The sequence below is a fragment of the Fusarium falciforme genome, chromosome 3, assembly GCF_026873545.1.
Source record: "Fusarium falciforme chromosome 3, complete sequence".
NCBI lineage: Eukaryota > Fungi > Ascomycota > Sordariomycetes > Hypocreales > Nectriaceae > Fusarium > Fusarium falciforme.
Window position 1 is genome coordinate 4,008,863 of NC_070546.1, and position 24,009 is coordinate 4,032,871.

The following is a 24,009-nucleotide window of genomic DNA, read 5'->3' on the forward strand; positions in this document are numbered from 1 at the left end:
CCTCGATGGGTGGCAGATGATGGCAAGCTACAAAGCTTTACTTCTAATGATGCCAGAGTGTAGAACAATATCAATTCACATTGATGGAGGTACAAGTGTTTAAACAAGTCTATTATTATTAGTCTAGTGATTCTCTATCTAAAGAATCTGTCTATCTATCTCACTGCCGGAGTTTCTCTGTTTCTGTCTTGGCCTCCAGCAGTCTACGGTGATTGGAACGTGTTAACAAAGGAAAAGGCCCCTGTCTGTTCTTTGAAGTTGTTCACTCGGGTTTCTTCGCGTTCTTAAGCCCGAGCAACTATGCTCCCATCTCACAGGGCGCTGCATTGTCAAGCCGGCCCTACTTAATCAGTCACGGTCCACAACTCTTCAATGCAGTCAAACTTACTGAGAGCCTGGCTGGACTCGGCCGAGCTGGTCAATGGCGACACAGCCCAGGGGGAAGAGCATGAACAGGTCAGCGACGGTGTTGTGGTCGAGGTACTCGAGATCGACCATCTCCTCGTAACTGAGGTAGTCGACAACCTCAAACTCATCGTCGCCTTCGTAACCCTCGTCGTCGAGGAAGTGAACAACCAGGCCCTTGTGGACCATATCGTCGGCATCCTGGGGGTACGCGGGGCCCTACACGCGAGGCCCCTGGGCGTTGTCAGCTTCCTTTTGGTCGTCCTTAGGGAAGTCCTTGATCCACTCATCGTCGACGATGGCCTCTTCGTGAGAAACCATGACTGGCTCCTCCCCGGGGATCATGTCAGAGAAGTCAATGAGGGCACGGTCGCTTGGACTGCAACGACGGTTGCGACGGTGGACCGTACCTGGTTCCTCCTTGGGGGCCTTCTCAGAGGCTTCGACGATAATAAGGTCGCTTGGTCTACAGCGACGTGTATGGTTGCGAGGCCGACCGACGTTGGCAGAGTCGGCCCCGTTGGCGGTATTGGGGGCAGCACCCTGAGCGGAAGACTGGCCAGTCTCCTTGGAGCTAGTGTCATGAGTGGCGGTGTTGTTGTTAGATCTCTGAGACATGATGATGATAATGGCTCAGGAGAAGGTGTGGTGTAAGAAAGAGCAAGCAGTTGGTGGTGGTAGAGTTGTTGCGGTTGGCTTTGGTCGTGTCGCTTGCTCTCTCTCGTCGAATGTATGTGCGGGTTTAGAGAATCGAAATGAGAGAATGGATTCTTTGAGAGGGGCATTGAGCCAATTTATAGTCGTGAGGAATGGCTTAGTTCTTCACCGATGAAGTTGTCATCATGGTGTTTTTCAGACGTTCTCTCATGAGATGGCTATGTGCAGCGATGTACGGCACTGTTGCTCCTGGAGTGAATTACTTTGAGGAATACGAGTCAAGATGGTCAGTGGGACTCATCAGTTATTATGAGGAACATAGGTTCTTCGAATTGGTCCTATTGATGGTCTTAGGTGTTCAATGGTTGTTTTGCGAGTTCAATGGTCATGTAGGAGAACGCCATTGGGGGACGACGCTTGACGGAACATGGGAGGGAACAAAACATTGGCCGAAGAACTTGTACGGGATTTGGGACTGAGATGATGTGCTTCACTGTCTACTTAGTTGATTCGTGAATTGTCACTAACCAGCTCGTCTCATCACAGGAGCGATGAGCCGCTGTTCAGAGATGTCAAGTCCAGAGCCAATTAAACGTGCGTATGTTTGGGCCTTGTTCGTATACATAGCAAGCAATGGATTGAGTAAGGAGAGTGAAGAGTGACACCTCGAGGGCACATGGGGCGGTAAGAGGTGAGGGCGTCGAGCAATTTATGAATGTCGACAAGCTAGAACAAGGAAAGTTCCAAGACGCGGAAACTGGTGAGCTTTGGTGAACACATACAACGATCAAAACTGTCTCCGAAGGCCTGAAAGAACGATTGTTAAAGCCCAAACTAATAAGTGTGTCGGCCGTTGTGTTGGATTGCGGTGTCAATGCTCACCCTCACAGATGAGATAATCACAAGGGGTAATATGTGAGGCCCATGGTGATGATTCACCCGCAATACATAATTCTAAACCGTAAATGGTCTACCAATGTCTGATCAAGAGTGATGATGCGAACATATGGTTGATTCGAAGAAGCCTACCTGCTATCTGACAACTGCTCAAGACGGAGTGCAGAACATGAACATGAACATAAGGCGATATTCATTGCCCGCGAGAAGTAACCCTTTGGGCTCCTATGCGAAGCCAAATTGAAGAACAAAGAGTGATGTGAACAAGAAATGTGACATGAATGGCTTATGCTACCCATCTTGAGATCCTCAATAGGGTAGCTGGGCACCAACACTGGAGTGTGAACACTCAAAGCTCATTACGACAGTGGGGAAGCGATAATGTCAAGAATGCAGTGAAAGGAAAGCGATTATGGAGAGCTACAAGAAAGATTGACCTTTTTCGTTTTCGTAGTACTGGTGCTTAAAAACATGCCGTTCTATCCCAGGGGACGAGAATCCCTATGGCTGAACCACACCGAAAGGACTACACGAGGGGCGGAGTCTAGATCTTGAATATCCTGCAGTTTGCCATCCAAACAACCAATTTGGCACATGATCAATCCAACGACCAGGCATTTAGTCTAGTAATAGGGAGGCTGGTGGACACCTGGCATCCGGTGAGCCGGGTTCATGGGACACAAACCAAGGCCAAAGATGAGCACGAGATGGTATATTCCGTCATCTCATATCATACTGGGAATGTTCAGAAACTAGTCAAACTACTAGCCGTTGTCACACACGCTGGCGCCGTCGATCTCTGACTGATAACGGTCCTTGTCCCTGCAGCTTAGGGCTTGCGCTTCTCCATCTTCCTCACTGGCAGGCGTCTGTCACTGAACTAGTGGTAATCACCTGCGGATCAATGACCTGCAAATTTCCAGCCTCCCTTTGCAAGGAAATCCATGTTTTGATACAATAGTTTGTGCTGTGCCGCTGGAAGATTAATGCCCAACGCCACCTCAAGGGGCCCGGCACCGCCGTGGCTGATCCGGAGTCCGGGTATGTGAGAGCGGGGGGACGACGGCCGCCAGCCTCGGCGTTCCGGGGAGAGTGTCCGGGTAGGGATACACGTTTGCTCTTTTACTCTGCTGTCTTGGGGGGCCTTGCTGTGGCATGTGGAAGTGGAGCCCCTGTTGTCAAACAAGGATAGGTCGCCGGGCAGAGCGAGACGAGACGAGCGAGCTGCTTTCCAAGCTTGGGGAAAGGGCAGCAGATTCGCGAGCTGAGGGTCCCTGGGCGGGAAAGTGTCTGTGAAGATCAGTAGGCGAGGCGAGGCGGCGAGAGGCGCCGTTTGGAGGGTCTACGAGCGAGCCAAGGCGAGGGAAGTGAGATTGGTAGAGGCTAGATCCTGCAGGCAGATGGCTATACGCAGCACAGCAGGCTACGGTCTTGGCTGTCCTGAAAAAGAGGCTCCCGTCGGGAAACGTGGGAGCAGGACGGGCTGGATCTGGGTTGAGGCTAGTGCACGAAGATGGAGGGGACGAGACGGGACGACGGGCTGGGAGTTGAGAGCCGAAGGCGCGAGTGGACGTGGACGCATGAGGATGGATCCGTGACTTGAGTTTCGAATCAATTGACGGCTCGGATTCGCGAATTGGGTTAATTGGTAGAATTAGGGCTGTACCGAGTACAAGGGGGATGTGTCAAGGTGGAGGAGGAAGCAAAAGATCTCGATGCAAACTCGCGAAAAAGCAGGGCAGACAACAAACGGAAAAGGACATGATCACCTCTGTTCAAACAAAGAAACCCTGAGGGAGACAGAAGAGGGGGAAACAGGCAGCAGAGTTCACACACACACACACAATCGGCGATTCGAGGCTTTGTTAGACGTCATGTTTTTACTCTGTCGCTTTTATGAGGTGTCACATCCGGGGCAAATTATTTTCCTGGCGAAAAAAAGGCCAAAGGGTAAGGTGGGATTGGAGGGGGCCTCACAGTGGTAGCGGGCGGTTCAAACGAGAGGGGGGGAGAAGAGAGGATAACTACAGGATACGAAATGCAGTTTGCAGGAATCTAGAACTTGTGGAGGTGTGATATACGCGTTTGTGTGTGTCTTGTATGTAGGTAAAAGGAGACGAGAGATGAGTGAGACATGGGGAAGAGAATGGACATGCCCCGTATGAACGCCACACGTAAACGACGACGGCTGTTTGCAGGAAGATGCAGGGTAGGAGCAAACAAAGAGACTTGAGGCCAAGTATGTGATTAAAAATAGGCTTTCCGTTGTTGATGTTGTTGCTGTTCAGCTGTCATCTTGAGTTGGTGGGTCACCGCGGTGATTGTCTCCCACCCGTAGACACAAACGGATCTGGCCATCTCGTGTATCTAGATGCGAGGTAGCAGGCGCAATCGCAAGTTCGGCTCGCCTGCGCGAATAGCTTCAATGCCTGCCAGGGCATGGGCGGTAATCTCAGGTGACATCATGGACAAAAGACGGCGGCTGCCACTCGAACGATGGAGGGGTAGAACAGGGCAGATGGTGCGCGACTCTCATCTCGCACGTACCAAGAAGAGGGACGTCGGGTGCTATAGCAGATAATGCCGCTGTCAAGAGAAAGAGGGACATTGACATTTCCAAGGCACGGACTGTGTGTTAGTCGGGGGCGCTTATTATCGTCGTCCGTCGGACCTCTCCGCATCGAACGAAGAAGCCGTCACGATGGATGATGATTGAGGGAGAATTGACGAGAACATAGGAAAGACTCGGAAGAGAGAGCAAAGAGTCCACATTGTACACGTAGTTTACCTGGGAGATGGAGTTTCGGAACAAGTCATCAATGTAGTATTGGTTAGAGTCAACATCGCCGTTCGCCGGTTTCCCATCAGAGCCTCGTCCCGTAAATACCGAAGCAAAAAGAAAGTAATTTATTTTGACAGACAACGGCTTCCTAGCCAACACAGCAATGCCGAGTAAAAAGGAAAACGCTGGAGTGTCTGTACTTGTCCACTTTGCGGAGCCCTTCTTGGCTCTTCAAGACGGAATAAGGAGTCAAGAGACAGGAAATGGTTAGCCGAGCCCGGCCCGCCGCCGAATGCAGGGACGTTGGGAAACGCACATGGCTACGGGCGCCTCGTCGAGTTGTCAAAAAGATTATTCTGGGTCTAGTCTAGTTACTGTTTTCAGCTGGTGGGTGCCTTTGTTTGTTCAGCTTAGCTTTCTTCAGCTGTAGAAAGATGGACTCGTTTTTTGCTTTTTCCTTCGACTTGTCCTTGACGATGACGGCGTGGCCCGTAGCGCGGGATTGGATGGGATGAAATATGGGGAAGAAGAACAAGGGGGGGCGTGTGGGTGAGATTTCAGGTCAAGGGTTGAATGACAGGCACAGCTTGGACACTCTTGAGAAAAAGAGGCTCATGGCGGAATGAGATAGACGAGATTGAAATGCGAGAAATCGTTGCTTGATACGCGGACACGAACAAACAGAGCACGGCTAGCCACTCAACTATCGACGACAAGAGGCGGCGGATCCGAGAGGCGGTGATGATCATTGCCGAGTTGTTCCTAGGACAGGGCTGATTTACAGACAGCTTTCTCCATCCATGCGGAGCCAACACCGCAGAAAACACGGCCAACAGTAGAGAATGAGGAAATGCACATAATACACCGTCACCGACAAGTGTTTGGGGGGTCGCACAGCATCAAAAGACCCGAAACTGGAGGTGAGAGGAAAACCCGGGGGACAGCAAGCACCTTCGGGATCGGAATGCCATCACCGCTCACCATGAGCCTATGGCACGGTTTCAGACAGAGGTTGGCCCCATGGTCGCCCAATTCCGTCCGACAATGGGCAGAGAATGGAAATGTCGGGGAAGAATGGGAGACGACAGGACAGGACAGCAATCACCTACATTTGCCGTACATGACAGACCGCACTTGTGCCGCAGAAAAGACGCCGCAGATGCCGCAGCAGGTGTCATAAAAGACCCGGGGAAATGCGACGACGGCTCCCTAGCCTTGACACTAGCGGGGGGGGACAGCGTGGGATGGGGGTTACAGCTTCACATCATAGAAGATCGGGATCGAAAACCCAAGGTGTAGACGCCCAGTTTCACATCCTGTCAGAGTAGATTACACGCTGCTTAGGCGCGCGACATGTCGACTTTTCCCACGGGAAGAGGTCATCAGCCACAGCAGGCGATGCCCGCCTCCGAGATGGACCCGTTCGACTTGTGATGCTCGTGCCAGCAAAACATCCCATCCAGGGCAGCACGGTCCCGCGAACGGACGACGGTAGGGGCAACGTTTTGACGATAATTTCTCGAGATGGTGACTGGTGTACTTCTACACCAAAATTATGTGTGTATGGACCTCCCCCGCTAACTCCCTCCCTCCGTCCCGGCCCCCTCCGCTCACGCGTTTCTGCACCCGCGGTGGGCAGGTTGGCTGGTGCTCCCAGAATGGGCTGTTATGGGGGGAATCAGGCCACTTTGGCACCCCTGCGGATGGACAGCTACCGCTGTGACGGGAGTGCGATGTGCTAAGAATCCCAGTTTAACGGCGAGGAGATTGCCCATAGACGCCGACAATATGGTCATGATGCACATTTGTTCGGCGGCATTTGTGATCGATGATGCTGTTTTTTTTTTTGCTTGTTCCCGTGGTTTTATGACTGGGATCGGGGCCATTCTCCCGCGTGCCGTCAATCGCCGACAACCCCCGGGAAGAGGGGAATTTTTGTTAGATCCTGACTTGTGACATGTTTCTACTCTGGTATTGACGGGGTAGGGATAGAAGGTCAACATGGTATTGTCCTCGTGGGAAGCGAATCTTTCCGATGATATTGCTGGGAGTTGTTGTCTTATGGATATGCCGACTATGGTATCCATGAAATAGTCACTGTATGATCCATGAAGGGCTGGCAGTTGACCTTACACCGACATAGACATGCTCACCCCTGGGTTCGGGTTGTGCGGGTGCATGTCTCCATCCCATGCACGGCATTGAATCTAGATGGGCATGGATGATGTGCAGAGACTCGAGAGTCTCCTTTGTTGTCCATGGATACCTACCTTACATAGATAGGTTACGTTACGGATGGGAAGCTATTCAGATCCGGGTCTCAAGACCAACAGCATAAGTGTAGAACCCTTGAAAAAAGAAGGGTCTCGACCAGGCTCATGGATCCTCTCAGCCTGAATCCACAGCGCAGCAATTGGTACCAAGGCCCGTATTGACAGGACTCCTTCTCTCTCTCAATTGATACATCATCTGCATGTCTCATGGCTTCCCGCGAGCTGGCGGACAGCTCAGCCTTGGACCCCTAAATCTCCCACCTCTGACACGAAGCGACGATTTGGGGAATGGCGTCGCCGAAGGAATGGAACTAGCGGCCTTGTCAGATGGATCTGAAAAATTTCGAAGCTTTTCTTGGCCTTCTAGACGATGTTGGGAATTATTTGCCACACGCGGAACGTTACCGGGTGGGATATCAACTATTGAAATGGATCACCATGACCCGCGGGCCCAGGCACAGGGCGCCCACGGGAACGGGATGCTCAAGGTCAGTGCGAAAGCGAGCGAGAAGCACAGGCAGATGCGCTGTAACCCTCCCACTGGAGACCCCTTCTTTGTTGCTAAATGTAGCCAGGTCTGGAACGATAGGCGAGGAGGGCAGCGGTCGCTTCGGTGAGCGCGGGATCCATTTCACGGGAAGAGGGGCTGCCAATTTGACAGGTTGCTGTTGGTTGTGAGGCTTGGCTAGAAGCTTACCAGTAACTGAGGGCATCCCGGATGAGCTGGCTCATTCGTTGTTTGTTTGTTGAATGACTACGTCTCTTGCATTGATGTTTACATTGGGCTGTTGCCTACCCAGCTGAATATCACGGTTCGTTTGCAAGACCCGGGCCTGGAAGCCTTGTCTGACTGGGTTAGGGGATGTTTTGAAGCCCTGGGGCTCAGCATTGTTTGCTGATGCTGACCACGAGCGCCCAGATCGAGAGCCAAGCAAGGGCCATTGAACGCACTGATTGATTGGCCGGATTTACACGCTTCCCGGGTCGGATATAGGTGAAGACTCATCAGTAACAAAGTTGTCATCATTCCCCCCGGGGGAGCCATTCGCTTAGGGAGGCGGATGGAGATGTGATGGGGCAAGGGTTCTTGTTCTGTTGTCGGGGTTCCAGAACGTCGAGAACACCGAGCCGCAGCGGAACGAGGGCCAGTGGGTCATTGGGAGTAGTAATAGCATTGCGGCACCGGATAAGGAAACAAACCAGGCACTTTTTCACATGTGCTGAGAGTGAAAGAGCTCTATTGAGGCCGTATTAGCTTTCTCGGTTGCAGCTTGTCAGAGCCAAATTCGTGTCGGGTTCCTGGTGTCTTGCTCTTCTTCCGCGCCGAGCTCTCCACCTGGCGCAGCGCCCCCTCCATCATGAAGAGCGGCTGAGAGCCAGTCCCTGCCAGCATGTGCCGGGAAGAAAAAAGAAAAGTGAAAAAAAAAATCCCATTACCTTGTCCGGCATTTGAGCTCTACAGATTGCATCATCAATGTCGTCAAGCTTTGTTCTTCTTTCTTTTGCCGAGCTGCCCGTCGAAAGCAAACATTTCTGCTTGGCTCAAATGGAAACCTTCAACGGACGGGCTTTAACAAACGCCTCTCATTGCAAGCGGCGTTTTCGGGTGCCCCTCCTTTCCTCTCTCCGCACAGGGCACAAACTGCACATTCACCGAGAGTCACTTTTACTACTGACTGTACCCAAATTCACAGCCAACAAGCACCGGAAGCTCCCCCCTACCACTTCACCCCCCCTTGTCTGGTCTTCAACACCAGAGCTCGCTAGCCCAACGGCGCGTCCACGCCTTCTCGCGCCGTGCAGTGTCGATCACCAAGCTATTCCAGCAGAGAGGAGAGAGGGGGGAAAGCAAGAAAACACCAACCCTGCGTTTGCCCGCCTCAGCGATCGCGATGAGGATTGGATTTTGGCTCCCCCCCGTTCCGAGGCTCACGGGTGCGCCTTGTGCTTCACTGTGTGGCTAATCCAAACGATGCGGGCAGGGCCATGACAGTGAGCATCAACTCACGGGCATCCGAGTGCCCACGGCAATCACAGCGTTTTACCCACCAGCAGATCCAACAAAACAATGCATGGTCTGTTTGTCCACGTCCACGTCCCGTCTCGCAATAGCTTCCATCCCACGCTGTCGATGGTCGAGAGTCTATAGCACTATTACACTGTACTCAACGGCCGGCGGACTGCAAGTACCCCGGTCTCCCGAACGACACGGAATGAGCAAAAACGACCCATGGAATCCCTGAATTCCCTGGGTCTTGGGGTCCCTCAATCAATTTGCCCATGCTCTGGCCCAGAGATTCCCATGGCCCATGCTCCCTCTGCTCTGGTGGTCACCCACGTCCAGTGGGCTGTGAGCGACCAGGGTCAACAAGCAAGTGGCCGCCACGCCCTCTGTCGGCTCCGTTGCCCGCCCCCGAATCCATGTCGACGCATGGCGCCTCGTTGCTCGTCGTTGACCAGCGTTGTCGTACCGCCCCGGCGCCACGCCAAGCTCGGCACCCCCCGCCCTCGGCCGGACGGTCGTATGACGCGGAGCAGATTCGTCGGGCGCTATCGCTCCTCATGTCTCCTGCGCCCTCGCCCTCGCACCCGCGACAATCCTTGAGGCCAAGGGCCACTGCTTTGGGCCTTCAGCTTCCCCCCCCCCTCCAGGACCTCTTTTGTCATTTGGGCCAAGCTATATATCGCTCGCCCCGTCTCGCCATCCAAGTGTCTGCCCATCCCTCCTGTTGGTGCCATGCACTCATCGAATACATCACTCGAGACTCTCCCCACCATCGACCACCCACGCACCACCTACCGTCTGATATCTTGATCACATACCGTTGCAAACTTGGTCCCTACGCTGTATTCCCTACCAGGACCGTTCACCACAATCAACCACAGACACGACAGCAATCCAGAATCTCGTCGTCTCATCGTCTCATCATCGTACCTTTGAGCATTCCGCCGACCCGAGACACTGCCAGAGAATCGTTTTCACGGGAGCCAATCCTCACCCCCTCCCCGTAACCGCACCCCCCTCGATTACCAGATCGCCAGCCACCAGCTCCCGCTCTCCAGACATACATAGTATCAACCAGCACCACACATCAGTCAACAATCGACTTCATCTTGGACACAATGGCCGACGTATCATTCGACTACTTTGATCACCCTCAGCACAAACAGGTATGCCTCTGATGAATTCCATCCTTTGATTCCCCTTGATGCATCTTGCACTGTCAATACATCCCCCATCCTTGACTATGGCATATGTAATTGCCCACCCCCCCTGGTCAACTTGAGTCTGGGGCCTCGTTTTTATGGCACATATGTTCCCCTCCTCCCCCTCACCTCACCTCATCTCAGCTCATTCTTCCTCTTTGAGCATTTGCTGGGCCTAGCTCTGAGAAGCTATCTCATTTATCCATCTCATCTTTATATCCAAGCCTCTCTCCACTAGTCTCTCGACTGGAACACACCACAAAGCACACCATCTTCATATACACTATACTCTCATACACACTTGAATCTACACATACACATACACTCACCTCTTGGTTGACGCAACCTAACACCATCACAGAACCTTGGTGTTCCTGCATCCTTCTACGACCCCGCAGACTTCAGCGGTGATTCGGCCCATTCTCCCGACTCGCCCCTCTCTCCCGTCTTTGCCAATCCCTATCAGCTTCCCGTCTCTAGCGACTGGGTGAGCTGGGACGACAAGGCTACTCTCTCTCCTGATCTTGACACGCTCCCCAAGCAGGAGCCCTTTGAAAGCATCAACCTCTCCACCATCCCCTCCCGAAACAGCATGGAGCTCAGCCCCGCCATCAACCCCCACGACCTCTCGGGCACCATTCCCGACGCCGTTCCCTTTGGTCGAGTCGGACTGAACGACATTGACGCTCAGCCTCTCTTCCAGACTCCCATGCCTTCCATCTCTTCCCAACCTCCTCATCTTCAGTCCTCCATGATGCCTCCCACCACCTCCAACCCTCAGATGTCGGCCATGAACAGCATGGCTGCCAAGGACGCACGCAACCGATATCCTTCGCGCAAGCGCAAGTCTTCGGGCTCTGGCTCCTCTTCTTCTCGCTCCTCTGCTTCTCCCCCTCCCGCGACCCGCCGCCACTGCTCGCCTCCCAAGAAGACTGCGCACAACATGATTGAGAAGCGCTACCGCACCAACCTCAACGACAAGATCGCCGCCCTCCGCGACTCAGTCCCCGCTCTCCGCGTCATGGTGCACCGGTTAGAGACCCAGGGTGCTGATGGCATTGACGAGGATGTCGAGGAGGATCTCGGCGGACTCGCCCCTGCGCACAAGCTCAACAAGGCCACCATCCTCAGCAAGGCGACCGAGTACATTGCACATCTGGAGAAGAAGAACAAGAGCCTCGCACGCGAGAACAACCAGCTCCGGAATCGCGTCGAGGGCTTTGAGATGCTCGTCATGTCCCGAGATCAGGCGCCACCCGCTGGCGTCTGGGCTTAGGCATCATAGACATAGACACTAGTGTTTTTGCATTGCAATTTTCTGGGCGGAGAAAGCGAGCGCAAGACGTGAGCTTGTGTGATGAATCATGATATCCCTGGAGTTTCTGGCGCAAGAGAGGAATGGATGGACATGGATTGAATTCGCGAACCTGACGCAGCGGACATTGGTTACCGGCCTGCGGGCCTTGGGATCAAAACTTGGGCAGGAATTTGTGTGGAATAGTTATACCATCTCCAATACACTCTTAATATTGTCCGCAATTCTCTACTTGTGTCTTTTTGTTGTTAAAGTGTTTTGGCGATACTTCAAAACGTTCCCCTTTTGGACCGTTGGACGTCCTTCGGACCGTTTAAAGTCCCTCAAGTTTGAGCCTCACGGGCTCGGTCGGCCCGCATCTGATCGTCCTCCTCTTGGGTCTTGGGGACCTTGACAAACGCAGGGACCGATACGGCATTGAGCTTCTGGAAGGCCTGGTCGAGCACGTGCATGTCAGCTCAGAAACTCGGTAGATGGTAACGCGCCTCTGGCGTGATGCATCACACCACCATGGGCCGGTGGCTCAGGCGGTATATAGCCCACGCGTGGCTGACAGGCATGACACCTCGCAGTTGGAACGGACGACTTGACTGTAAGTCATGTGGAAAGGGAAAATGGTCATGGGGAGGGGTGGTATAGTGAATGAGTCAATTTGCAGAAAAAAAGGGGAGTGAGACTTGCAGTTGCAAAGGGACCCTGGGGGAGCTTGTCATTCCACTTATCCTCGACTCTCGAGATCCTGCCGTCCGGGCCGACGTGGATGTCTACGACCGAGTCCATGACCTTTTCGGTGCCCAGACCCTTGAGGACGTACTTGTTGGAGAGGCGGAGGGAGATGGGGTTTCCCGAGGAGGTGACTTCGTGGGACTGGATGGTTATCGGGGAGAAGAGGGCTACGAGGCCGTACCACTGGGCTGCGAACTTGTCGAAGCCTACGGCGTTTGATATAGGATCGTGGAAGGTTGCTGTTGGGTTCCAGAGGGAGAGGTGGCGGAGGGAGGGACGACCTTCGAAGAGCTGGGGGGTGTTAATGGGAGGCAGAGGTGAGTTGATGAGAGCTTACATCCAGGACCGAACCGACGAGGACTTCTTGATGGGGGGTTAACTGGACTCCAGCTGCTTTACGGATATCTGTGTTTGTTATGCCGATGCTCTTGAAAGTTGGGGCGCTAGGTTGATCGGTGGACGACATTGTGCACTTGGTTGCGGCGTGGAAGTGTCTCTGCGGAATGCTTCGCTGGGTGACGACGACGGCGGTTCGTGGGATACAGCGGGCGAGGGACATTTGGTTCAGAAGTCTGACCGTTGAAGAATGAGGTTTCGTTGGTGCAACCAGAGGTGAGTGGGCGAGTATATACTTGGGCGTTTTAGCTTCTGCGCGTCATAGATATCTGACGTCACGACTTGTGGGCGATGGCGGTGGTTGATGATTAGATTGGGGGATCGAAGGCGTTGCGTATAGATGAGGAAGAATATATGGCATTGGAATGGCATTGATTCTAGTTCTGCTTGGTGAGTTGGGGAGGTGTTGGATGGGGAAGAGGTGGTGAGTGAGTGAGTTGAGGTTATCGCGGGAGGAGAGGAGATGATGGGGTCAACTGGACCATTTGGACCGAGTTTTTGGTATAAAAGAAATGAAATCATTCACGAGGATGGTAAGCGTTGTGTTTGTAAGTGACATTGGCTTGATCGGTCGGTGATGAAGTCATGGAGATGCCATGTTGATGGCCTCGAGCTGCGATAACTCGCCGAGAGCAGCTGGTGTAATTGAACTTGGTATTGCCTCTCTACTGAATCGACACTCCAAGACTCTGTCTGTTTAACCTTCTTCACTCTACTCTTATAAACAGTACCATGAGTAGCGTGATAGATCGCCTGTTGGCTGTTGTGGAGAGACCGACCATAAGACATCACCCAACTCATACCATCACCATAGCTCGACTTTAAACCCGTGACTCTTGAGTCTCAACTAGCAACCATAAAGCTGAACCTCTTTAGTCATAGCATTTAAGCTCATCTTGCAATTCGCCTCCTATCCCCAGGATTGGCGTGCAGTACAGAGTAGCATCGGAACCTGTGGGTCAAAACGGACAGGAACGCCAGAACGGCAAAAAAGTGTCTAAAAACTACAAAAGATTATGAGTAAATTTACAAAGGTTTACCAAAATACTATCCTAATTTAAAAACCGCTTTAGACCATTTTGATTCATCGTCTTCTTATCCTCATAACGCTTTAGGAGCTACTCTTAGGCGAGGATGAGCGAACCTCCGGTCACCGGTGAAGGAATTACGGCCCCACCTGTCAACAACTCGTTGCATTAGCGCCCGGCGGGAAGGGGATTGACCAATGGGAGGTGTGGTTTGGACGGCATTGGGAATAGTGGCATGTCCTGTGGGTGAGATGAATGCAACGTGATCGGGGCGGGTGGCGATGGGTGTGTAGAGATCGTAATTGTCGGATGTGTTGATGGTTGTTTTGGGCTTGTTAGCTTGATGTCTGAAGTCACTATACTATGGTTGGTCATCCCCACGATGCGCTTGTCATCCAATACAGGGGAAAGCCATGCGTGCTTCGAGGTTCCCGGTGAGACACCCAGGGTTAATAGTCCTTTGCTGAAAACGGTGATGACATCTCGTTCATCGTCAATTGGTTCTCTATGTGCTTCCGACCCGAGGAACCTGCATACATGACCCGCCTTGAAGGAAACCCATGATCTCTACTCCACCAACATCTGCACCTTGGCGGATTCCAGGGAGTTGTAGAGTAGATACACACCTAGAGGACCTGGAATGGCCCGGATAGCTGAAGCATTTGGTGTTTTTGGGTCAATTGGGACAAGGCTGAATGTCCCAAGTCTTCTGCTACTGTACTGGCCGAGCAAGACGACTACGCGAGGTCAAACTCCCGGGTTCCTTATCGTTCGACACACTCTTTAACATCTCAACTATCCCGGCCGATCTTGTCAACAGCGCCCCTGGGTCCGTGGGGGTTAATTCCCAGGATTGATGAACCGGGACGAGTACCGAAGGAATGGTACCGATGGTGATGCCTTGCATCCGTGGATCTCTTGGACTTTTCGCCAATTGGCCAAGACGGCACGGGAACGTACGATTACCGGGTTCCATGTGCCGGTCTGACGGTGGCGATGGGGTGAGATGGGAGATTCGTTGGATCACGGGTCTTTCAATGTTTGGCATCAGGGGGTGCCTGGTTCTATCGATCTGGGTGAGATCTGTACTGCCGATGGCATCTGTTGTCAAGCTAGAGGTTATCCGGAAGTGTCTTATCGTTTATTTATACCTTTTTTGGAGTTTTGAAGTGGCATATCAGATAGACAAATCTCGCCTAGCATTGTCACCTGCGTCGCCAAGATATCACATCTGATGCCATGCCAGGGAGGCCACCCCTCGTTCACGCGTCTCTACTGGAGTCGCTCGCGAACTGGTCATCCTCTTCTGCAAGATCTCCTCGCTTCTGCACTCATACAGCATGAAAGGGGGGGTGAGGTGGACTTCATCTTGCTATCGGCACTCATCGCGGCAGTTGTCCCGGGGTAAAATACTTTGCTCCAATTCGCCCTGTTGCTAATCATGCCATTGGGGGGATGGCCTGTTGCTCCGAGAAGTGTGTCTGACCCCTGCGGTGGTGGCGAGATCTATCGTGCCCACGGCATCCTCCTGTCTGCATGGACGGCAGGTCCCGACGTGTGATGGGTCGTACTGCGCCGGAGAGATCTGGTAGAGCTGGGTGATGGGTAGATTTATGATGTTCCTGTGGCATAAAGGATCTGGGTTGGGGTAATATGCTTGGGTTGTAGCTGACGACGGCACAAACGTAGACACAAGCTTAGGCATCGGTCCACAGAGCGATGATTGCTGACGACCACTCGTGTCACCCAGTGATTGAATCCTTCTACAAGCTTTAGGCATCCTTCGAGGAGGGTTTCCTACTCTTGAAGGAAGACTTCTCGGCCCCCTAATGTTTCCCAAACAGGCAACAGGTGATGCTTTTGTGGCGCCACTTGGCTGAAGAGTCCTTCAACTCTACGGTGACATTTTGGTAGAGGTGGTAGAGAATGTTGACGCCTTGGGGAGGAGAGGTTTGCTTGCGATGTAGTCTGTAGGCTTCATCTGCAAGCCGTGGAAGCCTAGTTAGGCCAAGGTTTGTCCCGCATGCGTTGGGGGGAGGTTTACGCAAACAGTCCTAGAGTATCGTGGTCTTGAGCATCTTGTCGGTGTTCTTGTTGGCAAATCACAATCGGTGTCCACATCAGGGACCGCGACGCACTCATAGTTTGCTGCTGTAGGACTTGTGCGGCGTTGTTAGGCATCACGCTGTGATACTTGGAGGGACGCGTTTATCCCAGGAGGATCCATGTCGAAGATCAAGAGCGCCCGGACCATTCTGCTTTGACGCCGTTGAAGTGGAGGACCTCATTCGCCGAAGAGTCACAGAAGATATCGACTATACGACATTGGGAATGACGTTCCAAATAGTCGGGACCCTTGGTCTGCCTCTCCCGTCTCTTCTCAAGATCTCGACCTCAATCTCAAGCCAAGGCAGACTGCGCTTTGTCACCTTGGGCCAAGTCCCATGTCACCGCCAAGACGCCATTGCCAGGATACACTCTGTGGCTGGTGGTGAGGCGTAGGCTCCCTCACGCTAAAAGGACGCTTAAACGCTGGGAACACAGCCCAACGACGGTGAAGAGGGCATGTGATTGTGTAAGCAGAGTATCAATAACCGCGCAATCGACTCGTGTTTGGCATCTTCGGTGGTGTTTTTTGCTGGGCGCGGTGCCGTTTCAGAGCATCTCGGTGAAGCAGGCAACAGGGCAGAGGGCTGAAGTAGGACTGTGAGCCAATGAGATTTCGAGATGGGCATTCCTGATGACTCAGCTGTCGAGTTCTATTGGCTGGAACGCCTCAGGCAGAATGGCACAGGCAGCCAAGGCAGCCATGAAGTCAAACAATTGTTGAGCAACATCCATTGCTTGAACAACAGCAACTAATGCCGTCACAGTTGGACAATCCCCGTGTTAGCAATCGAGAGCTTTCAACTATAAGATCTACTGCTGTTCCCCCCAATTCACTCTCCTTCTCCATCCATCATCATCCACTCCATAATCACTGTGACCATTCATTCATCTGGTGCTGCGCCAACTTCAGCCGTACCCTTTGAGAGACTTACGACTAACGCCCCGTCTCATCATCTTTCATCTTCCTTTTTGATCATCGCCATTCATCTTTGATACCCGCTACTTGGTGATACGTGACTGATCTTTGCCGGCCGAGTGCCTCTCATCTTACATCACCATCACCACCCCCACATCACATCCCCAACACCACCAGAAACATGTTCTTCGGCTACCAGCGAACGGTAATGCCCAGCTGCGGCTGCTTCATCTGGGTCGAGCATGCTCGCAAGTACCTCCCCCAGGTCCAGGTCAAAGCCCACACCACCATCCTCGCCACCACATCCCGCACAAACCTCACCCAGACCTTTGTGAACCCCGACAAGACAAACGCCATCGATGAGCTTCGGTACATCTTTCCCCTCTACGATGGAGTCTCTGTCGTTGCCTTTACCTGCACAGTCGGCTCCCGCGTCATCAAGGGCGTAGTCAAGGAGCGCGAAAAGGCTAAGCAGGTGTACGAAGAAGCCAAGGCACAGGGAGAGATCGCCGGCTTGCTGGAGCAGTCGCTCGAGTCTGCTGATGTTTTCACTACCACCATCGGAAATGTTCCAGCCGGTGAGAAGATCCAGGTTGACATCACCTACCTTGGTGAGCTCAAGCATGATGCCGAGGTTGACGGTGTCCGATTCACTATTCCCACGCACATTGTCCCTCGATATGGAACAGCCTTGAGCCTCGGAGATGGCTCAAATGTCATCAGAGATGAAGGAATCGCCTTCAGTATTGACGCCGAGATGCCTCAAGGCTCCTCCATCAAGTCCATCCAGTCACCATCCCATCCCATCTCGGTCAACATCGGCACCACGTCCACGACCGAGTCTGAGGAGCCATCTCTCCGTCGGGCCTCGGCCACACTTCAACAGAACGCTACCTTTTTGGAAAAGGACTTTGTTGTTCAGGTCGTCGCCACCAACATCGGAGAGCCTTCGGCCATTCTCGAGACTCATCCCACCATTCCCAACCAGCGTGCCCTCATGACAACCCTTGTCCCCAAGTTCAAGCTCCCTTCTGAGAAGCCCGAGATTGTCTTTATTTGCGATCGCAGCGGAAGCATGGGCGGTACCATTCCCGACCTCAAAGCTGCCCTCGAGATCTTCCTCAAGTCTCTTCCCGTTGGCGTCAAGTTCAACATTTGCAGCTTCGGTTCCCACTTCAGCTTTCTCTGGGACAGGTCCCAGACTTACAGCAAGGACAGTCTCGACAAGGCTTTGCGCCACATCAAGACTTTCGATGCCGACTTTGGTGGTACCGAGATGTACAGGCCTGTTGAGGCTACCTTCAAGAAGCGCTACACCGACATGAACCTCGAGATCTTCCTGCTAACTGACGGTGCCATCTATGACCAGGACAGCCTGTTTGAGCTCATCAACCGTAATGTGGCTGAGAGCAAGGGCTCCGTCAGAGTATTTTCTCTCGGTATTGGATCCGGCGCCAGTACCTCTCTGGTTGAGGGCGTCGCCCGGGCTGGTAATGGCTTTGCTCAGACTGTCGGCCATGGCGAGAAGATGGAAAAGAAGGTCATTCGCATGCTCAAGGGAGCTCTGTTTCCCCACATTACCGACTACTCTCTCGAGATCAAGTACGAAAAGGCAGACACCTCGGCCGACGACGAAGACGAGTTCGAGTTGGTCGAGAAGATCAGCGATGGCCTCAAGATTGATGTTCAGGAGGTTGAGGCTACGGAGAAGACCAGCGAGTCCAAGCAGCCCATCTCTCTATTTGATCGCTCAGTTGATGACGACAACGACACCGCTATGACCGATGCGCCCGACGTCGACTCCAAGTACGATCATCTTCCTGCTGTCCCCATTCCTCGCTACCTCCAGACCCCAGGCGAGATTCCTCCTCTTTTCCCATTCAACCGCACGACCGTCTACGTGCTCCTCTCCGATGCCACACCTGACCAGCGACCCAAGTCGGTCCTCCTCAAGGGCACATCTCGCCATGGTCCCCTTGAGCTGGAGATCCCAATCACCACCCTCACCGAAAAGGACTCGGTCATTCACCGTCTTGCGGCTCGCAAGGAGGTCAAGGAGCTAGAAGAGGGCCGCGGATGGATCACCCATGCCAAGGATGGCAGCGGTAAGCTCTTCAAGGAGAAGCACGAGGGCCACTTCTCGGATCTCGTCGAGCGAGAGGCTGTTCGCCTGGGTGTCACCTACCAAGTCGGTGGCAAGTGGTGTTCATTCGTCGCTGTCGAGGAAAAGGACGGGGAGAAGAAGCAGCACGACGCTCCTCCTTCATATCAAGATTATGACGAGACTGCTGGCTATGCCACGATGCAACCCCAAGATGCTTTCTATGGCCGTAGTGCCCCAATGGATGTCAGTATTGCCTCTGCGAGCTTGTGCTTGGAATCCGCAAAAGGGTCTGCCCGGAAGTCTAGGAAGATGGGCGTTCCTGGAGCAAACATGTTCAGGTCCATGGGATCCATGGTCAAGTCGGCTGCTCCATCGAGGTCCAGGACCGACGCCGGCTCCACAAGCGGTGGAGGTCTGTTTGGAGGCGGAGGTGGTCGCCTGGGCGGGCTGTTTGGCAGGAAGAGCAGCTCCGATAGCAGCTCAGGAGGACTCTTTGGAAGCTCTGCAGTCCCGGCTGCAGCACCTCAGGCGGTAAGCTTCGAGAGGCTTGCACCCTCCAGCACGGGAGGACTCTTTGGAAGTGCCCAAGGTGGTGACCAGGCAAAGCCTGCTACTTTTGGGTCCTCTAGCTTTGAGGGTGGCTTTGGAAACACTGGAGCAACTTACAACAGAAGCAGCAGCCTATTTGGCAGTGCTCCGCCTCCTGCAGCACCCGCAGCACCTGGAGGTGCTCTTTTCGGGGCCCCCCAACAACAATCCTTCGAAGCAACCAGAAGCTCTCCCTTTGGTCAAACTCAGGGGGCACCTCGATGTGGCCTCTTTAGTAGCCCTCAGCCACCAATCTATGCTGCGCCAGCACTAGCCCCTCCGGAGGAGTCTGTCGACGATGCCAATCTTGAGCAGTTGCAGAAGGAGATGGCAGAGGCAGCGTGCATGCCGCTGCCTGACGAACTCGAGGAGGATGATGATTTGGGCTCCGCTGCCCCTCCCCCTCCCCCTCCTGCCCCTGCTTTCAATGCTGAAACTGCTCTCAAGACTCTCATCACTCTGCAGACCTTCTCTGGCAGTTGGTCTTGGAGCCGAGAGCTTGAGGGTGTGCTGGGTGTGAAGGCCAAGGATCTGACGAAGATGAGTCTGCCTACCGCTGTGGTGAACCACAAGCAGAAGGATGACATTGTTGCGACTGCGTGTGCGGTTGTCTTCTTCAAGAGCAAGCTTAAGAGTGAGGAGGATACTTGGGAGATGCTCGTTGAGAAGGCTGAGGGATGGTTGGCGGATGAGATTGGGGAGGATGCTGCGAAGGAACTGATGGATGCTATTCGAAAGCTCTAGAGCTGAGATATAAGCAGGAGTTTGGCTTGTGATCATGGGGGTTCATGAGATTGACAACCCAGATATCAACTGGCTTTCATAACTACTAGGTATTCTAGATTAGGACAATGCACTAATTCAGCCCATATCCTTTCTCATGACTCGTGAAACTTGTGTCTTGAAGTGCGATGGTACTAGGTAGGTGATACTCTTGTGAAGACAACCCCTTTCGAGCAATATCGGCAGATAGATATCCAAAGGCATTTGTCTCGCTGCTAACTTGGACAATGAACTTGATTTGACTGCCACCCTTGAGGACATCATGTTGGTTTCTGTCATTAACAGGTTCGAAATATGTATAGCTCAGTGCACGTATCCAGTTAATAAGGACTTTTAGTATATCATTCTCCAGAGTAGATACGTTATAGTACAGTATCCAAATAACCCAAAAGCAAATTTGCATTCTAAATAAAAACCTTGCGCCACATGATGCCTCCCTACAATGCAGTTTTCCCAACGGAACCAATCCCAACTGCTCCTCACTCATTCAGACAGCATCTTCTCAACTCTCCTTCCAACAGTCATGCTCCACACGTCCACCTTTCTGTGCCACAGGTTTGTCAGGTAAAAGGTGATGCTGATGAGTGTCACGTAGCCAATGGCGTAACCTGTGAGACGGCCAAAGTTGTCGAATAGTCGGGGCATGATCCAGAAGCCGATGCAGTGTAGGACAGGACCGTGGACAAGGTACAGTGAGAAGCTGATCTTGCCTAGGTATTGCGCTACCCGGCCTTCGAGGAGGCGGCAGAGGAGTGGGCTGCGGAGGATGCAGGGAACGAGAAGAAGTGCACCCATAGATTGGTAGAACATCCAGCCTGACATGGGAATGTAGTACTTGGGGACAAAGTAGGATAGGAAGACGAAGCCGGGAGTGTACTCGGCACCTACATCCGGGTAAGAGAGGAAGTAGAGGGCCACAAAGATGACGAGGACGCGGAGGGGAGTCGATTGCAAGCCTGACTGGCGAGATTTGCCGGCGCCCACGGAAGGAGGTGCTATTGTCCGGTCGTTGGGGTCAGATCGTCGAATATCCAGCTCCGAGAGGAGGGCGCCTCCCAAGAATGTGGCCATATCCCATCGTCCGATAAAGAGACTGTAGGCGGAGAGGAAACCTGCAAAACGAAGCCGCCATCTTGCCTTGAGAGCTGCCGTACCCAGCAGGAAGATGTACAGAACCATCGAGCCACGAAGCTCCATGGGGATGGTAAAGGTGTGAGGATCATAGCGAGGATGGTAGTGGCCAAAGTTGAAGGGGTTTGCCCACTCTGCGTAGGCCCTCGTAAAGTTCTTGAGGGCGTACGTCATGTTGTCGTGAATGAAGGGGTGTTCCTCCCAAGAGCCACCAAACTGGACCCAGGTCAGGTTGACGGGGTTTGTGTCATTCAGAGACTCAGTCTTTTCAGTGAGGTCAGAAACGTAAGATGGCGTCTTGCGCTTATCATTTTCAATCTTGAGATACGAACGCGGTGAGAGAGTCTCCAGGGTTGGCAGAGCAGTGGTGGTCGCGTTGTCCGTCGTGTTCTTTGCAAGCTCGGCCTCGACTTCGCCCTCTAGCTTGTAGAACTTATCAGGCCCGTAGAGTCGCGAGGTGGAGTTGACGCAGAGTAAATCAGTCAGGTTGGCGGTTGTGTTGCCCAGGTACAGTGGGCCCTGCAAGCCCAGATAGTTTGCGACGCCTGCAGCACCCATAATAGAAGTCCCGTTGACGCATGACGTATCCAGCTGGATCTGGGCAGTGGTAATAGTGGCGTTGATGTAAACCGAGTCAGGACCCTTGTAGATGTTGAATTCAGACTTGAAGGCTCCGATCTGGGCAAGCATGGCCACTATGAACATGCTGATGGTGGGAGGGATGTAGAGGCGAAAGACGCGTCTGAAAACGGCCGATGCAAGCTTCTGATACGTGTCTTCGAGACGACGCTCGTGGATTGACCTCAGAATGTGACGGCAGATGACATAACCCGAGATTGCAAAGAAGATGGCCACCATTGGACGTCCACGATGCAAGAGGCAGACAATCGGCAGCGAGGGCCAGTTCCAGTAAGGCTCGGGAGAACGAGGGGCCAGGGCGCCATAGCCCAGCATCACAGCAGGAGTCCAGGGCCAGAAAAAGTGGTAGTTGAAGACGATGAGACAAGCGATGCCGCGAAGCCCGTCGAGGCATCGAATCTTGTCCCTGTTCTTCCTGGCGAGGGAGGCCTTCTCATGGTCGCGGTCCGTGTCCTGCTGGAGCAGCTCCGCCTGCTGAGGCAGCCCGTCGCGCGACTTTGCCCTCGGGCTGGGAAGCATGATTGACTGTGGTGTGAGGGTGTGGTGCACGCGACAGTCAATTTGTGCGATGGGTTGTTGAGATGAGGGATGAAACAGGGTGTCCTGGAGTTGTGACGGAATGCTCATTGAACACGAGGATTACATAATGTGGATGTGATAAGGGGTGGTTGGCTGGATTCCTTGCAGTGGTTGGAGCGGTTGTAGGTGGAGGTTTACATAAGGTGGTGCGCCACTGCGGCTGATGCGGGGTGACTCCTGGTGGCTTACCCTAGTGCTGGGTGGGAGTTTGCTTGGAGAGTGACGTCAGGGTGTTGGAGGGGAGGATAATTAAAATAATTAAAATACTGAGAAAATGCTACCATTATATAATACCTACATATACATGTAATTCTATACGTTGATTGATGTGTCGTGGGATCTCGTTGATGAACAATACCGTATTTGGAGCTCAAGAAGTTGGCTCCAACTCCAAACCCAATCACATGGCAACTGTCAAGCAATTAACTTACGGATGGTCACGCGACACCACTTTTGATCTACCCCGGGTTTTCGTCCGCCTTGCATGAGACCGATCTAGCCCAGGACCACAGCTTCATGCATACACAGAAACTGCGTGATTCCTCTTGCAGGTAAACGTGATGCTTGCATGGTCTTGGGCACAGCGTCCATCCCTGCAGGTCAACGTAGATGCTCTGCGTGCCAAGGCCCAATTTTCGTGACTTGAACCTTGAAGGAACACATGAGACCACTTTACATGATTTGTCTTCTATATAGTTAGTTGCTGACATTATCGGTTGTTTTTCGAAGAGGATGGCAGCCTGGGTTCAGCTTTCTGGCCCTGATGCCCGTCTGATACTACAATTCTCAGGAGGGCCTTTAAAAAAGGTCGACTCGAGTAATACGGCCCTAGAGCCGCGAGACCTTTGAAAATAGCAGTGAGATTGAACACGTAACGCCCAATTCATAACCATGAGATGGTTATCGCCAAAGCCTGAGAGTTGTGCACATTGCCGAGCGTTTCAAAGCCGTTTGAGGTGCTGCTTGCTAGACGCGGGACAAGAGATAGGAACATGAAGAGAATGAGCCTTGTATCATAGAAGCTCAATCCAAGTCGTGTTAGAGATGGCGTGTAGTCAGATTTGAGTTTCGAGGAAGGGTTCAGTGACTTCGGTTGTTTAGGGCATACGGCCCTCCCGGGAAGCTCCACTGGGAGATGTACTATGCGCTCTCTATCCTGGACGATGACATATATAGGTACTCAGACTTGCCGAAGGGGACACTGCTTGGCACGGGAATCAATACGCACATGTTGAACCTTGTATGTCGCAATGGGATATCTTAATGATGATACAGTGGCTAATCTAATATCTAAACAAGAAGAATACAGCTAGACAAAGGAAAATGAAAACATGAGAGAAGGTATTCTAACAAGGTCCATAATACATCCTCCAAACCATAACCCGTTGTCGTCTATATCCTTCCAACTCCAAACTTTTTCCTAACCAGAAAGAACTTTTTGCCAAAAAAACCTCGTTGCCATAGGTCTCAACAC

The 24,009-nt window shown here is 52.8% G+C and overlaps 5 protein-coding genes across 5 annotated transcripts; 2 read left to right on the forward strand and 3 right to left on the reverse strand.

The window, feature by feature from the left end:
• Positions 1-384: 384 nt before the first annotated feature.
• Positions 385-1,023, reverse strand: NCS54_00448600 (Hypothetical protein; the record flags this gene model as incomplete). The annotated part of the gene is made up of 2 exons (XM_053150019.1): positions 385-606; positions 631-1,023. 2 exons carry the CDS (start codon positions 1,021-1,023, stop codon positions 385-387), a joined length of 615 nt encoding a protein of 204 aa, XP_053005994.1.
• Positions 1,024-10,137: 9,114 nt separating this feature from the next.
• NCS54_00448700 (BHLH domain-containing protein) lies at positions 10,138-11,497 on the forward strand (the record flags this gene model as incomplete). The annotated part of the gene is made up of 2 exons (XM_053150020.1): positions 10,138-10,185; positions 10,583-11,497. 2 exons carry the CDS (start codon positions 10,138-10,140, stop codon positions 11,495-11,497), a joined length of 963 nt encoding a protein of 320 aa, XP_053005995.1.
• A 362-nt stretch (positions 11,498-11,859) lies between these two features.
• Positions 11,860-12,821, reverse strand: NCS54_00448800 (Hypothetical protein; the record flags this gene model as incomplete). The annotated part of the gene is made up of 3 exons (XM_053150021.1): positions 11,860-11,970; positions 12,218-12,553; positions 12,600-12,821. The coding sequence occupies 3 exons, from the start codon at positions 12,819-12,821 to the stop codon at positions 11,860-11,862; spliced, it is 669 nt and encodes a 222-aa protein (XP_053005996.1).
• A 4,071-nt stretch (positions 12,822-16,892) lies between these two features.
• Positions 16,893-20,147, forward strand: NCS54_00448900 (Hypothetical protein; the record flags this gene model as incomplete). Its single annotated transcript, XM_053150022.1, has 1 exon — positions 16,893-20,147. One exon carries the CDS (start codon positions 16,893-16,895, stop codon positions 20,145-20,147), a length of 3,255 nt encoding a protein of 1,084 aa, XP_053005997.1.
• Positions 20,148-20,669: 522 nt separating this feature from the next.
• On the reverse strand, positions 20,670-22,475 carry NCS54_00449000 (Acyl-transf-3 domain-containing protein; the record flags this gene model as incomplete). Its single annotated transcript, XM_053150023.1, has 1 exon — positions 20,670-22,475. One exon carries the CDS (start codon positions 22,473-22,475, stop codon positions 20,670-20,672), a length of 1,806 nt encoding a protein of 601 aa, XP_053005998.1.
• Between the last annotated feature and the right edge of the window lie 1,534 nt (positions 22,476-24,009).